Source organism: Raphanus sativus, chromosome 9, assembly GCF_000801105.2.
Source record: "Raphanus sativus cultivar WK10039 chromosome 9, ASM80110v3, whole genome shotgun sequence".
Lineage (NCBI taxonomy): Eukaryota > Viridiplantae > Streptophyta > Magnoliopsida > Brassicales > Brassicaceae > Raphanus > Raphanus sativus.
In genome coordinates, this window is record NC_079519.1 from 25,542,101 (window position 1) to 25,557,844 (window position 15,744).

Sequence of the window (15,744 nt, forward strand, 5' to 3'; positions counted from 1 at the left end):
ATAGAATGGTATTGTCTTGTAAATATAATAAAATCCAACGGCAGAATCCAAAACTTTAAAAATAGGATTCTACTTTAATACTATAGATATATAAAAATAGTAATATGCGTGTTACAAAAAAAAATATTCAATCCGAGCAAAACAACTACTAGTATATTGGGTAGTATCATTTTGGTGCAGTGAAATTTACATTGGATTAAATGGGTTCATAGAGTAATACCTAAAATCATAAATTGATCTTGTTCAAAATTTGATTGGGTATTCATGGTCCCATAAATTTATCTCCTACATCTCTAATACTACTATTTTGTAGGAGTTCGTAAACTACAAGATGTCTGAATTGTATTTGTTTCGAAACTGATTTGGCACTTGTTCAATAACTCAATCGATGTGGGTTATGTGGGAGAAAATTATCTTAAGGAATTCTTTTTGGGATGCTAGAAAAGGTGAAGTTGAATCATAGATTTGGAAAAAGCTACTTCTTTTGATAGCGAAGAAGTTTCTACAGATGGAAATTCACAGTGAAAAATCAGTTAGTTTTTGGACTGATTTATGGTCCTTATAGGGCGATTGATCGAGGTTATCAGCGAGAGAGAAACTAAGAAGCTTGGTATTGTTCGAAATGCAAGGATAACTAGCTGATGTCTTGGTAGATAATCAACATGTTCTTTCGCAGGTGAAGGAGTTACTTATAATTCTGATGCATAATGAAAATGATACAACTCTATGGAAAAGAGGAGAAGATGAGTATAAGGAGTTCTCAGCATATAACATATGGGATATCATTCGCACTACACATACTAGGGGTCCCTTGGTTTAAACTGATTTGGTTTAAGCAAAGGGTCCCTCGGTTTGCCTTTATAGCCTGGTTAGCTGTCAAGGATCGTCTCTCCACAGGAGTTAGAATTAGAGTTTGACGGATAAGTCAAGGATATTCTTTTTTGGAGAGCCACAAGACTTGAGAGACCATTTGTTGTTTGCGTGCCCCTACACCTATGGTTTATGGCTGCAGGTTATCAAATCATTACTGATACCAGCCCTTACGCCTGACTGGACAAATATTATGGCTAGTATTATTAGCACGCTGCATGACAGGCTCACTTATATCCTCCTGAGATTAGCATTCCAAGTGACCATTTATTATATCTGGCGTGAAAAAAAATGAAAGAAGGCATACACCGAAAACTCGTTCAGCTCAACATCTTGCAAAACTGATCGACAAAACCATTAGGCAGTGGATTCTATCGACTCAGTACCTGGAGAAAAGAGACTTGAGGGTCTACTTCATCATTGGTGTAGTATCCACATTGGAAAAGGATAAAAATATTTAGTTGAAAATATTTATAAGTTATTTATAAATAACTAGGACTTGTGTTCTAGTAGTGATTAACTTGAGGCAAAACTCAATACGGTGAAGCTACCACGGTTTGAGTCCTAACCACTGGAAAATTAACATTTTGGCATATCCAAGGACATAGGATCGACACATGTGCTGAAAATATAGGATGTTAACACGCATCTAGTTTGGATCCACTTTTTGTGGAGACAATAATATCCCTGTATAATTTACAGAAAAAAATAACCATTCTTTTTTTTCCCGATGATCAATAGATGTAACATCTCATAAGAAAACATTAAAAACCCATGTATAACCTCAAAATTTATCTTATTCATTCCATGCTTCATCAATGATACATGATCTTGTGCTTCTAGAGGATCGTTCTATTTGTACTATTCTGTCAATTCTTATATGTCTTGGGGTTTCCATTTTTGCTTTTAAATTATTAGCATTCCAGTTTTTCTAGATGTACCACAAAATCTAGGAAAAATAGTTGAAATTGTGATCTTTTTGGAATTCCCAAAATAAATTATTCATGTTTGAGAATATAGAAGGAACTGCAACTATAAAAACTCATTAGATGAAATTTTTTACAAGATCCATGTTTGAAGCGAATGCAGACAATCAAAAAGTACTTGTTCATTGATTCTTCTTTCGCCCCACATATATTATAGTCTCTCCGTTTTTGAATAAGTGTCATTTTGATATTTTTCACACAAATTAAGAAAGTGACAAAAATATATGCAAGTTGTTAGTTATTACATCTCCCTCACCAATAGTATTTGAGATAAATAAAATTATTTATAAAATCAATGTTGTTTACAATTAATTTTCAGCTGAAAATAAGTATAAATTGCATTAGAATTGTAAAGTGACATTTTCGTATAACAAGAGAAAAATATTAGAGTGACACTTATTATGAAACAGAGAGAAGAGAGAGAGAGAGTATTGAATATCATATTGTATACCATGTAATCTTAAATTTTTAAACTGGTTAAATTTAAGAAATTATTTGCCAAGCAAAATATTTAAATTTGGGAAAATAGTCATTTAAATCAAGAACTTTTAAATTTCGTTAAAAAAATACGAACTTTCACTTGGACCATTTAAAACACCAACTTTCATTGACAAGTCATTTTAGTCATAAACTTTCATTGACCATATCATTTTAGTCATATCATTAGTCAACAATTATAATTAACTAATAGTAGGCTTAAAATGGCTTTTAAAGTTAATGATTTTTTGACATAAATATAAATTATCTAACTTTAGAATAAATTATTTAGACCAATAAGAGTTGAGTTTTAGGAATTTCTCTTATTTATTTATTAGGTTTAAAGGAAAGAATTTAGCTAGATCGCCTATTACCAAGTTATCATGCGAACTGCATCTGAAGCCAAAACTCAGAATTCCCGTATGATTGTGATTTTATTTCAAGAGAGACTCGAACTTTAGAAAGAATGTTGTACTATATTCCCAGATCTCATTTACCACTTAACCACAGTTATGTAGGCTTTATTTTGGGGTTGGTAATAACTAGTAAATGATACTTTAGTACAAATTCCTACACTGTACATATTTAGAACAAGAAGATTATTGACTTAAAGTCTTAAACCCACAATTTTGAGAGAATTTATATATATATATATATATATATATATCTGAAACTAAATATTCGATAAGTGAATTCTACAAAATTAATAATGATCTATAGTGGAATGTATATAATACTGTTCTATTTCAACCATGTTCATCTTCATTTGAAGCCAGTTTCAAAAAAATGTTCATCTTCATTTGCATAGTAAGCTTTTTTCTTTTATATATGTTTTTTTGTGCAAGCTTTCTTTTACATGTTCTCTTATTCAGTCAAAATAACTCTCTAGTTTCCTCTTCTCTTAAAAATAAATAAAAACAAGTCTACTCTTCTTCTTTTTGTTGGGGTAATCACAAAACTCCTGTGGTTTTCATATACTGGAGACACTCTGTTTGAATAATAATAATAATAATAATATATAATATAGAAAACATAGTTTAATATAGTTTAGAACATAAATTAATCGACGTTAAATACATAAAGATAACAAACAGATGACCAGGGGTAATGCATCAAGATTAACAGTTGGAAGAAATCTGGCAGCAGAATATTTTCTGTATTAAGTTGAATTGTTAATGTTAATGGGTTAGAATCTCTTTCTAACCTTTTTCTTATTAAACTTGTCGGCAATGACAACTTGTTATGGATCAATTTCCGAGTAATTAGAGAACGGGAAATACTTTAATATTCATACTCTAATTTGTTACTTTATAATATGTTTAAAATTAGGTTTATTTAATAAAATCAATGTTTTATGTATATGTAAACTATCTCTCACAGTTGGCTCTGCATTTTCATTTATGTATAGATATATGAAGCATTGATTTAGCTAAACCTAGCCAATAACTATTTCTACGTGCAGGTTAATCAATAAAGTTAGTTAGGGTATTTAAAATTTGTTTTTATACAATTTTCTGCCTAATGCAAGTGAAAGAATCCCATAAGGACTTTTCTCTCTATTCTTAGAGCATCTCCAAAAGACACTCTATAACTTCAAAATTTCAAATTTGAAATTTTTATTAGTGAAACTTCAAATATAGAGCGTCACTATTCAAAACTTCAAGTTTGAAGTTTCACTTTTTATCTACATTTTGGTCCTTACAATTACATACTATTTTATTGTTTATCATTTTAATCTTTAAAAAATCATATCTCATAATATTTCATATTTGTTTACATAATTTTAAGTTTTACACATAAAACTAAATAAAAAACCTTAAAATAAGAAGTTTTAAGGTTTAAAAACATCTTTAGACTTCATATATGAAGTTTAAAATTATCTTTATACTTCAAATATGAAGTTTTGCAAGTTTTAAAATAGAGTGTCTTTTTCTTGTAGTTTAATATTTAGTTATATATTTATATTTATAATTTATATATTTACTGTAAGATTTTATTAATTAATATCAATGTGATATTTTTATATATGTGCTAATTATTTATAAATTTTATGAATTTATATTAATTATAATAAATATAAGGACCACAGTGTAAAATATAAATAATTTTGAAGTTAGATTTAAAATTTTTCTTTTGGAGAAGAATACTTTAAAACTTCAAATTTAGAGTTTTGAAAACTCTAAAATAGAGAGTCTCTCTCCTTAACACCTCAAAATCTTTCAGAGGGAAAGAGATATTGTTTGCTTTGTTTTGTTGTAAATTTTCGATCTTATGATTGATATCTTCTGACTTATCGCATTTTTTTTCACTTAGACAAGTTTTGCTGTGTGTTTTCAATCTAAATCGGAACCGTGCTTTAGACAATTTCTAATGGTACATACAATTTTACTCTAAAATAAATTAAGTCTATTATAAAATTAAATTTATTCTAATGGTTTACTCTATAATAAAATTACTCTATAATTGAGTAAACTATAGAGTAATGTTGTTTTTTACTCTATATTTAGAATGAAAAACAACACTACTCTATAATCCACTTTAGACATGGGTATTTCGGATATCGGTTTGGTTCAGATTGGGTATTTTGGGTTTTGGATAGTTCGGATAGGGGGCTAGAAGACCCACTGAGTACTTGACATATTTTCGGTTCGGTTCGGTTCAGATAATAAAACTAGAAACCAGAAAATACCCGAAATAATTTTGGTTCTCATTTGGTTCTTGTCGGGTTCAGCCCGTTCAGGTAGTTCGGATAAAATATTGGTTATTTAGAATAAAATATCAAATAATTATGATGATTTAGATAAAAAATTGAATATTTTGAATTACTTTGGATATTTCGGATAAAATTATCTGAGTACTTTTGGATAGTTCGGATAATTCAGATATTTTATAATAATGTAATTATATTCAAATACTTTTGGATTTTTTTAAGAAATTTTTTAATTATAAATATATATTTAGTTATGTTATATGTATATATAATTAATATTTTTATATATTTGGATACGTATTCGATTTTCGGTTCGGTTTCGATTCGGTTTGGTTATTTCGGATATAAAAATATAAAAACTATTTGGATATTTGAAGATCCTCGGTTCGATTCCGGTTCGGCTATTTTTATTCGGTTCCGTTTCAGTTTTTTTACTCAGGCCTAATCCACTTTATTAGACCTGAAAACTACTGGAATAAATTCAACTCTATAATAGAGTTACTCTATTTTAAAGTAAAATATATAATAAATTATTGTGCACCATTAGATATACCCTTATATCTCCATCTTCTTTCTTTCGGTTTGGTTTGATTGCTTAATAAAATTCCAATCTTTTTTCTCAGATATGAAATGTCTTTCTGTGATTTCACCTTAATCTCTCTATATTTTTCTTTCCAATTGAAGAATCTGCCAGTTATTATGGGGCTAATTTCATACTTGCTCATCTGTCAAATCTAAGTGAGACGGGAACAAGATCCGAGTTCACTAGAGACAGTGTTGCGCTTCTCACACTAAAGAGCTTCTCACACTAGAGAGAGAAGATTGGTTAAAAGAGATTTACAACATAAGAGAAGCAATTTATCCAGGCCCGATTCTCTTGACCCAAAACCTTAGATACATTAATATGGGGCCTATGATTTTTACAGCTTTTAGAAAAAAAAAATTATGTTGTTGATTAGTAAAAAAAGTATCCTAAAACATATTTCAAACATATTACAAAATAAAATTTGATTTTTTCTTAATTACATAAAAATAAATAGAAAAAACGTTTAGAACTGATAAACATGTATTATCTTGAATAAATTTTTTTCCCTTCATTTCATAATAGATGAAGTTTTGATTCTTTACATACATATTAATAAATTTACTTTTTCTGAATCAATTATTAGTAATATAATTTAAAATTAATTTATTTAATTATAAATAAAAACAGTAAAAATATAATCGGCTGATGACAAAAAAAATTGGCTATAGAGTTTTTGATAAACCTAAAATTACTTAGATATGTGAAATCTACTATGGAACAACAACAATTAATTAAACATCATTTTATACTGAAATGGAGGAATTAGTACAAAAAAATAATTTTTTTTAATATTTAGAATCCATAATTTTAGTTTCGTATTGGACCCAAAAAACCTTCTTCATATGAAGTATACAGGTTGGTGTCAGAGGTTAGAGGTTGGTATCAGAGGTTGAAGTATAAAAACTTCTTCATATGAAATGTCTCATAGCTGAGAATTGAAAGAGACGGAGAAGAGATATATAGTCATTTCAGATGGAAAAAATTTCGGGTATCTCCAACTTCATTTCATTTTTATTCTAAAATAGAGTAAAATAGAGTACAAAGTACTTTAATCCAACTTCATATTTTATTTTATAATGAAGTTTATTTCGTAAATGAAATAATTGTTTATTCATCACGTTATTATGGAGCAAAAAATCCAATAAGATTAGTACAGTTTTTTTTTTTTAACAGCGAACAGTGTTTTTTGGTCGTCCACGAACAGTTTTACTCAATATTTTCTTTTACTCTGTTTAAAAGAAAAATTGATGTCCTCGGGCTGAGTTTGCTGCTTTTCGATGAAGGGTACATGTTTTGGAACCGTGTCTTATATTATGGAACTCTAGGAAGCGTACGCCTGGTCGGACACGAATCAATATACACTTTTGTTTAACTGGGCTTTTATTTTATGTTTGCGCTTTTTGGGTTTATGTCTTTGTAACTGATACCAATTTTAGTCCATCAGATTTTTAATAGATCTTTGCCGATAAAAAAATTTCGATAGAACCATAAGAGAAAAAAATGTCTGGTTGTTCGTAGCCAAATGGCAACTGCAGCAGCGAATCTAGGAAAATAATTTTGTGGGGACATAAAAAAAATAAAAAGGAAGTTAAGGGCTTGGGAGGGTTTGAACCGTGGACCAGAGGGGGCAAGCAAAGGATTTAAGCCAACAATGCTAAGGAAAGCTTGTTGTTTTATATGCAAATTGATTTATTTCTATATTTTTATGGGGCACTTGCCTCCTCCCTATACAACGTAGGTTCGCCAATGGACAACTGAGCTCTGTCTTCGGGCCCTAACATTAGAAGTTCGATCCCTCCTTACCTCAGTTTGAAGATTTCGGTTTAAAAATGACCAAAGTTTACAAAAAAAAGAAAACCATAAGAAAAAAATAAAATATTACTCCAACCCATTAGCATATTTGCAACTAGACCGTCACTGAAATTAGATCCTATTGAATTGAAGGTCTAGTTACCTCGACCAAATCAATCACAAATCTGAAATTAAAATAAACCAAAGCTTATTATTTTAGCTAACAAAACCTTACAAACCTTAATTATTTGTAAAGTACTAAAATATGTCCCATTGACAACAAAAACATATACAATGCCCTTCTTGTTGTGAAAAGGAGAATCAGTTGTTCTTATTATTCCATAGATAATGGTACATATATATACTGATACAAAACTAGGATTTTAGAACCTTCTAGAACATGGGTTTATGGGTCTAATGGACATCTACATAATTAGCTCATAACACTTCTAAATTTTTTTGCCCTAAGCCACGGCTTCGCCAGCTTATGCCATAGACCGGCGGGCCCTATTTCAAATTCGCTTGCATACAAGGCTCAACAAAAACATGTGTGCACTCCTCACTCGAGGTAGGAGCAATACGAGAACCTGAATATCAACCAATATTTAAATTTATAAAAAAAATAATTAATGGATTATATTTTATTTATAATATAAAAAGTTTAAATCAAAATATTTGTTCTAATTTTTAGACTACTAATCTACATTAAAATTCATTGAATTGAAACTTTTATTTTTTATTATAATAATATGATTTTCGCTATTTTCATATTTATATTATATTTACTAATATTACTTTATTATTAAACTGATATTGAATTTGGTAGCCAACAATTCATAAATATCTCACAAATGCATTGATCTTCATTATTGAAATATTGAGAAACTCATATATATATTTACCAACAACTTTACTAAATGTGCTTTTGATAACAAAAGTAGTTAAAATCCTTTACCAAAGCTTATTTTTAAGGATTTCTTATTTAACAAAAACAAAAACAGTGTTTAGTCTATTGTAATTACATCGAAACATGAAAATAAGCTAGAGAAACTAATCTCTAAAAATAAATCTTCTGATCGAGTAGATATCTACAACTATTTTTTCAATGCCTACAACCAAACAGTTATTCTATTTTCCAAATTAGGTTAAAACTTCATCATTACTACAAAACTACTCTCCCTTGCTTTGTTTCATATGCATGCATCAAGGATCATACATACTTTCTCAATAGTTATATAAAGTTATTGTTTGAAATTATGTACTAACCTTGTTCTGTATAATTTTCTTTGATTATCATCGTTTTGTTATTTTGTTCAATACGATGTTTTCATATATTTCATTATAGTCTTATATGAAACAACTTCTTAGGTTTTTGAAAGCGGTGAGAGAGTCTAATGAGATTGTACACACTAAAAATGGCAGGGCGAAACCGGTGGTGGTGGTCTAGTAGCGCTTGAGGGATTTAAAAAATCCAATAAGGCGAACCCGGGTTCAAACCCCACCGGTCACACGGATATGAGCTATTGCTTTCGGCTCATTTGAATGCCCAGGAGAGAGTCTATCCGTGGGCTGTACCTCCACCCGGGGGTTAGGCTTATGTCATCATTGACCCGGATTTAACCCTTTTGATTTACAAAAAAAATGGCAGGGTATTGTAGTGTAACTGAGAATGGTTTTGTTATGTTTGGTATTGAAATTCGAAATTAATTATCCGATAAAATCTTGACACATTTACTTACAAATGATGCATGTCGTGGATGGAAGAGATTTCACATTAGTTATCCAGAACACACATGTGTACTACAACGTGGATGATCATGGGCTGACCACTAGGTTAATGTCAGGAGTCAGACCAGTATACTTCCCTTTCTCTGCAAAGGGGCAACAGGTTTCAGTAAATGAAGATAATGTGGGATATGTAATGGATCAAGACAAGTGTTCACATAAGGAAATAACTTTTTCTTTTCTCATTATCACGGTGCGTTCCACTATACAAAAATAATATCATCTATCTTATTAAAACAGAAACATTACAATTTTTTCTAAGTAGATTTTAAAGTTGGACCTTATGTAATTAATACTATATTAATCTACTTATTATTATATATGCTCTTTTATAAATAACTAATATAAACATTACCATAGTTTTTAGTTCTTACCTTATTATTATATCCACTACGCATGTTTCCTTATATTGCATATATTTTACTATAAGCTAGATACACACACACAAGCATATTATACTATAAGATAGATTATTAATAATACATCTACTAACATATAATAAATACTATACGACAGATTACTAATAATACAATATATTATATGTATTCATTAACTTGCATCTATCAATATCAGCAATACTATGAAAACGACTAAATCTATACTTTGAACCTATAAACCATGATATACTAATTTATAACAAAAATGATATTACTGTTACAAATTAGTTTTTATAAAAATTATCTGTAGCAGCAATTTGTTATATAAGATAAATTTAATCAAGACCCAAATTTTTTTTTTCCTGTTCAGAAAAAAAGAAACCTACGAATATATATATACCAATAAGTTAGCCAAAAACCTTTCGAATAAATAGAAAATCTCACCAACCCAAAAAAATGAATTAAAAATATAACAAAAGATATTATGTTTGAAAATTAGCTCACTGGGTCGGGTATAAATCTGTTCATTTCAGGTATGAGTTCTTCGAGTTTTCAACATTTGGATCTAAGTAGGTATTTGATTTTTTTTGTCCGGGTCGATTTTTTTGGTTCCAGATCATTCTAATTTTTTATATTATAAATCTTAAATAATATACAACATATATATAAAATATGTGAATCAAAAGATAAATCCGCGCAGGTGCGCGGGTCATGATCTAGTTGTATATTATGGTTCATTCAACAAAAGTTCGAGATTCAAAATGAAAATTAAAACTTTGTGCAAAATTTAATGGTCTGAAAGTTGAGTTTTGGGAATTCTCTTATTTATTTATTAGGTTTAAAGGAACGGATTGACTACAGTTTTATATCTACAAACGTGTACCGGTATTCTAAACTAACCGGGTTCTTTGGTTTGTATCTTGTTTAATATAATTTGCCAATTTGGTTCCATGTGTAAACCAGTTACAGCTCCACCGGGAAGGTTTCGGTTTAATTTGGTTTGGAATCTTCTGCTATGTGTGGCTCCTTACATGGTTCAACAAAACCCAAATCAAAATGAAACCACATAGAACCCAAATCCAAAATCACATCATCCCACCTAAACGGTTCTCAGTTCAAGCAACCTCAATGAGCTAAACACCAAAGACAACACTTGCAAGGAAACCAGCATAAACAACAAAACCGCCTCAAAAAACGCAAAAATCTTCCACGAACCATAAACATAAACCTCAACAAATCTCTCAACCTTCACCTTCCACCGTCCGGTATACTACCGGTTCAAATCCTCAATAGTCTTATCCAAGAACCCAACTTTGGTCAACCTCACTGGTTTTCTCATACTGTTCCACATCTCCGCAGCTTCGTGATCACTCTTGACACGGCTTACGAGAACACCTTGCTCTCTAAGCAACCTAACGTCTTCTTCAGAATCTATGATTCCGTTTATCAGCTCTGTGTAGCGAGTGAACACTAATGGTCCTGAAGTGTTTGAAGCTTCGTAAGCAACCAGGTTTCGAAGAACGGTCTCCGTGTTGATGTCTAGGTTCATGAAACCTGAAAGATCTAGAATGGTTTCGAGATTTTCTGGCGATCATCAGTTTATACTTCTCCACATTTAGTGAAGCTCCACTTTTAGACAATGGTAAGGTCCGATGGACACTCGTTGAGATGTGTCTGAATCTTGATCGCTACACATTAATGCTCTAGGACGTGATAGAATAAGGATGTATTGTTATTGAATAACCGTCCAATTTCTCTCTCTTAGCTCTACAGATCAGAGACTAAGCCAAAGTTATCGTAATCACCATTGGGTTACAAGCCCGGTCGGATGTCGGAGGAACAGTACCGTCTTAAATTATTTATGGGTCTTGTTCAACTAAATATATTAATAGTATATTTGACAATGTAATAGAATAATTTTAAACCTTTTTATAGTTCTATATATATATTTGATGTTTTCAAAAAATTATGTTCTAAATTTAATAGTATAGCTAAAAGTTTAAAGTTTTTTTTTTTAGCAACAAAAGTTTAAAGTCTTTTTTTTTTGTGAATCAAAGTTTAAAGTCTTAAATCATAATTTTTAGCCTATTAGACAGCCCTGTTCTATACACTGATACAAAGAAATCCCACGTGGGCTACGGCCATACCTCCCACGGTTTATATATCAGCAGCCGTAGCTGCAGTAGAAAAAGCACGATTGTGCTACCTAATTAGACGATTACGCAAATTTAATATTTACTAGTATAACTTTATAAGTTGATTACTCAGCGATTAATTAACACTACATGACCCATAACCTCCAAATCTCGATAGTTTAACAAACACGTCATCTTTGAGAATAGTAATTACAAATGGTAATGATTATTAAATTAATATGCGCAAACCCAAAATGACAAGACTTATACAAACCTAACTACCTGGACCTAAATAATATATAATTAAAAGAAAAGTCATACCAAAATGTTGAAGTTTATATGCACATTACTAGTAACTTTCACTCAACCACAATTGCACCCACATCTACTAATTCTCTAATTTTAATTTTTTTGGAGATATACTAATATAAGTTCCCATTCATCTTATATATAACCCCTTTCGTCTTCACTTTACATATATAACAAAAAACAAGGAAGAAAACTCCAGTAAAACCATAAGATCTTATTATTTCTTTCTACAATGAGCATATTGAAAAATTTAGTAATCATCTCCGTTCTCGGAATATTTTAGCACCTCGTTATTCCGAATCTGAGATATCTTGCAGTGTTGTTCTAAGCGATTTGCAGCCATGTGTTAGCTACTTGACTAGCGGAAGTGGAAAACCTCCGGCGACTTGTTGCGAAGGAGTTCAAAAATTAGACGCAGCGACCACTACATCTGCCGATAAAAAGGAGGCTTGTGAATGCATCAAGTCAGTGGCTAGCACTGTCACCGTGAAGCCTGAATTGGCTAAGCTCTCGCTAGCAATTGTAACGCAAGCTTGCCGGTTGACGCATCTTCTACTGTCGACTGCAAAACGTACGTTTGATATGCTCTTGACTGAATTTATTGTCTAATATTATCTTTCGTAACTTTATATTGAAAGTACTAAACTTGTGATGATAGAATAACGTAACATGCTTTAAAGTGTAAGATAATAAAATTATTAGAAATACATTATCAAATTTCACAAAATTTTAACTTATTTTATTAATTTAAAACGAACGCTACTAAGAAAGATGAAAATTAATTGTAATTGTGTAATTATTACTATTTAAGTAAATAAATTTACTAGCAATCTAATAAATATTTTAAGTACTAAGTTAATATGTTTTAATATTTTGTTTAGAGAGAATTCAAAAATCTAAAGGCTGAAATAAAACATAACTTGATTTTATTGGAATTGCTTATTTGCAGGGTTGGTTGAGATATTTTCAGTATCATGGAGTGGTCCGTCTATCATTCTTAAGTATGACATTTACATCAATAAAGGCCTTGTATTATATTGTTGGGAAATTTGGAGACATAACCAATACTGAAAAAAAATCAACCTTATAACCATTACAAGGCATATGCTATGATATACCATATATTTTCTGCAATATATACAAAAGTACCCTCACATATTATCAAATTACACATGCGCTTCTTCTTTCTTTCCTTTTTCTTCTTTTTTATATATTTCCATCAGAAATCATGAAAACATTTAGTTCCGTGACGAGCTTTGCATAGATTGAAACGAATGAATCAAAGTAAGTCCTGTGTGATTGAAGAGCAGAGTAGTCTATCTCATCATTTTCGAAGCCATCCCACTGTGAAAATTAAGAAACAGAGAATGCACAGAACCATCGGAGAAGATAAAACAGTAAATGTTATGTTGTACTATTCTATTGATAAACATAGAATAGAAATAGTTTCTTAGTGTTTCCTCCTCTTTGCCCTTCCCTTCCCCTCCTTCACGGCCCCTTCCCCCTCCCCTCCTTCGTGGCGCCCCTCCCCAACCCCCTCCTTCTCCTTTGCCAGGCATGACATCACTGTCATTTTTTCTTAATCTATAATTGATTTACATTGTGATGTTTTAATGTATTAAGTTGTCTATACTATTTATTTACTCTATATAGTACAGTATAATATGTTAGTTATGCATAACTGTCAACTGACTACACAACTGTTTGGTTATATACGGGTGTGCCAATTGGGATCCCCTTATGGTTCAAAGTAGTTTCATGTGGTTCTTCTACCAGCAGATAACACACTCGTCAACCACATAATGGGTTAGAGTTTACGCTCTAGGGTTTGGGTTTAGAGTTTGGGTTTAGGGTATATGGTTTGGGTTTAGGGTTTGGGTTTAGGGTTTAGAATTTTGGTTTAGGGATTAGGATTTGAGTTTAGGATATATGGATTTGTGTTTGTTTGTTTGTCTTTGCCTATACTATATGATATTTGTAAATAGTATAGAACAAATTATGGTATGGGTTTAGAGTTTAGGTTTTGGGTTTATAGTTTGGGTTTAGGGTATATGGTTTTGGTTTGAGTTTAGCGTTTAGAATTTTGGTTTAGAATTTAGGATTTGAGTTTAGGATATATGGATTTGTGTTTGTTTGTTTTTTTTTCTTTGTTTGTACTATATGATATTTGTAAATAGTATAGAACAAATTATGGTATGAGTTTAGAGTTTAGGTTTTAGGTTTATAGTTCGGGTTTAGGGTATATGGTTTGGGTTTAGGGTTTAGGGTTTGAGTTTAGGGTTTAGAATTTTGGTTTAAGATTTAGGATTTGGGTTTAGGGTATATGGATTTGGGTTTAAGGTTTAGGATTTGGGTTTAGGGTATATGGTTTGAGCTTAGGGTTTAAGATTTGAGTTTAGGGTTTAGGATTTGAATTTTTAGGGTATATGGGTTTGTGTTTGTTATTTTTTGTTTTTGCCTATAGTATATGATATTTGTAAATAGTATAGAATAAATTATGGTATTGGTTTAGAGTTTAGATTTTTGGATTTAGAGTTTGGATTTTGGATATATGGTTTGGGTTTAGGATTTGAGTTTAGGGTTTAGAATTTGGGATTATGGTATATGGATTTGGGTTTAGGGTTTAGGATTTGGGTTTAAAATTTGGGTTTATGGTATATGGTTTGGGTTTAGGATTTAAAATTTGGGTTTAAGATTTAGGATTTGAATTTAGGGTATATGGATTTGTGTTTGTTTGTTTGTATTTACCTATATTATTGTAAATTGTATAGAATAAATTATTGTATAGTATTATGGTTTATGTATTTGTTTTGTGTATTCCATACTATGTTATAATATGTAAAGTATAGTCATTTTATGGATGAAACACAACTTCGTAATTAGTTGATTTCTTTGTCTGGAATATACTACATGGTAAATAGTATAGTATCAAATTTTTCGTTGTAGAGTGCCAATATCAAACGCACGCACTTGGAAGGAGATTTTAGTCAGATTTTGGTACAAATTATCCCATCCATCGCTTGCATCTGTGGCATGACTATATTCTTATTTTTTCCCTCCCTTATGAATATACAGCAAAATGACCCTATATTGTTTGTGTCTCTAGGCCAAATCATTATAAGGTTCATATAATTTAGTTACGTTGCATATGTTAATGTATAAGTATTATCTGTTAAATTCTTAACTAGTGCATTTACTTTCGCCGCTACAAGAAAAACAAGGTACTTCAGCCATGGATTATTGAAACTACTATGTAAACATGTTGTTCTTGCATACAATGTTTCGTAAATCTAGAGAGTAGAAATAAAATGATTATAGAAATAAAATGATTTTAGGAAGAAGAAGAAAGTTTTTGATAGTCTACGTCATGAATTAAATAGCAGTAATTTGTTGGACCAGTTAAGATACTTCTTAGAGAGAGGATGTTGGACTGTGGTGGAAGTACACTATCCATATACTCTGTTGAAGAACATCACAAATGGAATAAAAGTGTATTTGAAAAAGAATTGTCATACTGGAATGATTATTGTTGCTACTAGATTATAATCTAGATGTCTTGTAGGGATGGACACTTTATCCGATATCCGAAGCCGCATCCAAACCCTAACCGAAATCTGAACTAAAATATCAAAATATCGAATGGGTATTGATTTAGAAGAGATTAGATATCCAAATTCGAAAAGGTAATATTCAAACTCGAATGGATATCCGAAGATAA

At 30.7% G+C, this 15,744-nt stretch overlaps 1 protein-coding gene and 1 pseudogene across 1 annotated transcript; one reads left to right on the plus strand and one right to left on the minus strand.

Annotated features, from left to right (window-relative positions):
- Positions 1–10,676: 10,676 nt before the first annotated feature.
- LOC108825123 (putative UPF0481 protein At3g02645) lies at positions 10,677–11,250 on the minus strand (annotated as a pseudogene).
- A 953-nt stretch (positions 11,251–12,203) lies between these two features.
- Positions 12,204–15,227, plus strand: LOC108825995 (non-specific lipid-transfer protein 8). Its single transcript, XM_018599358.2, is given in 5 exon segments — positions 12,204–12,304; positions 12,307–12,528; positions 12,531–12,597; positions 12,976–13,059; positions 15,113–15,227. Coding segments are annotated over 4 exon segments (345 nt in total). The 5' UTR covers positions 12,204–12,258; the 3' UTR covers positions 12,986–13,059; positions 15,113–15,227.
- Positions 15,228–15,744: the final 517 nt, after the last annotated feature.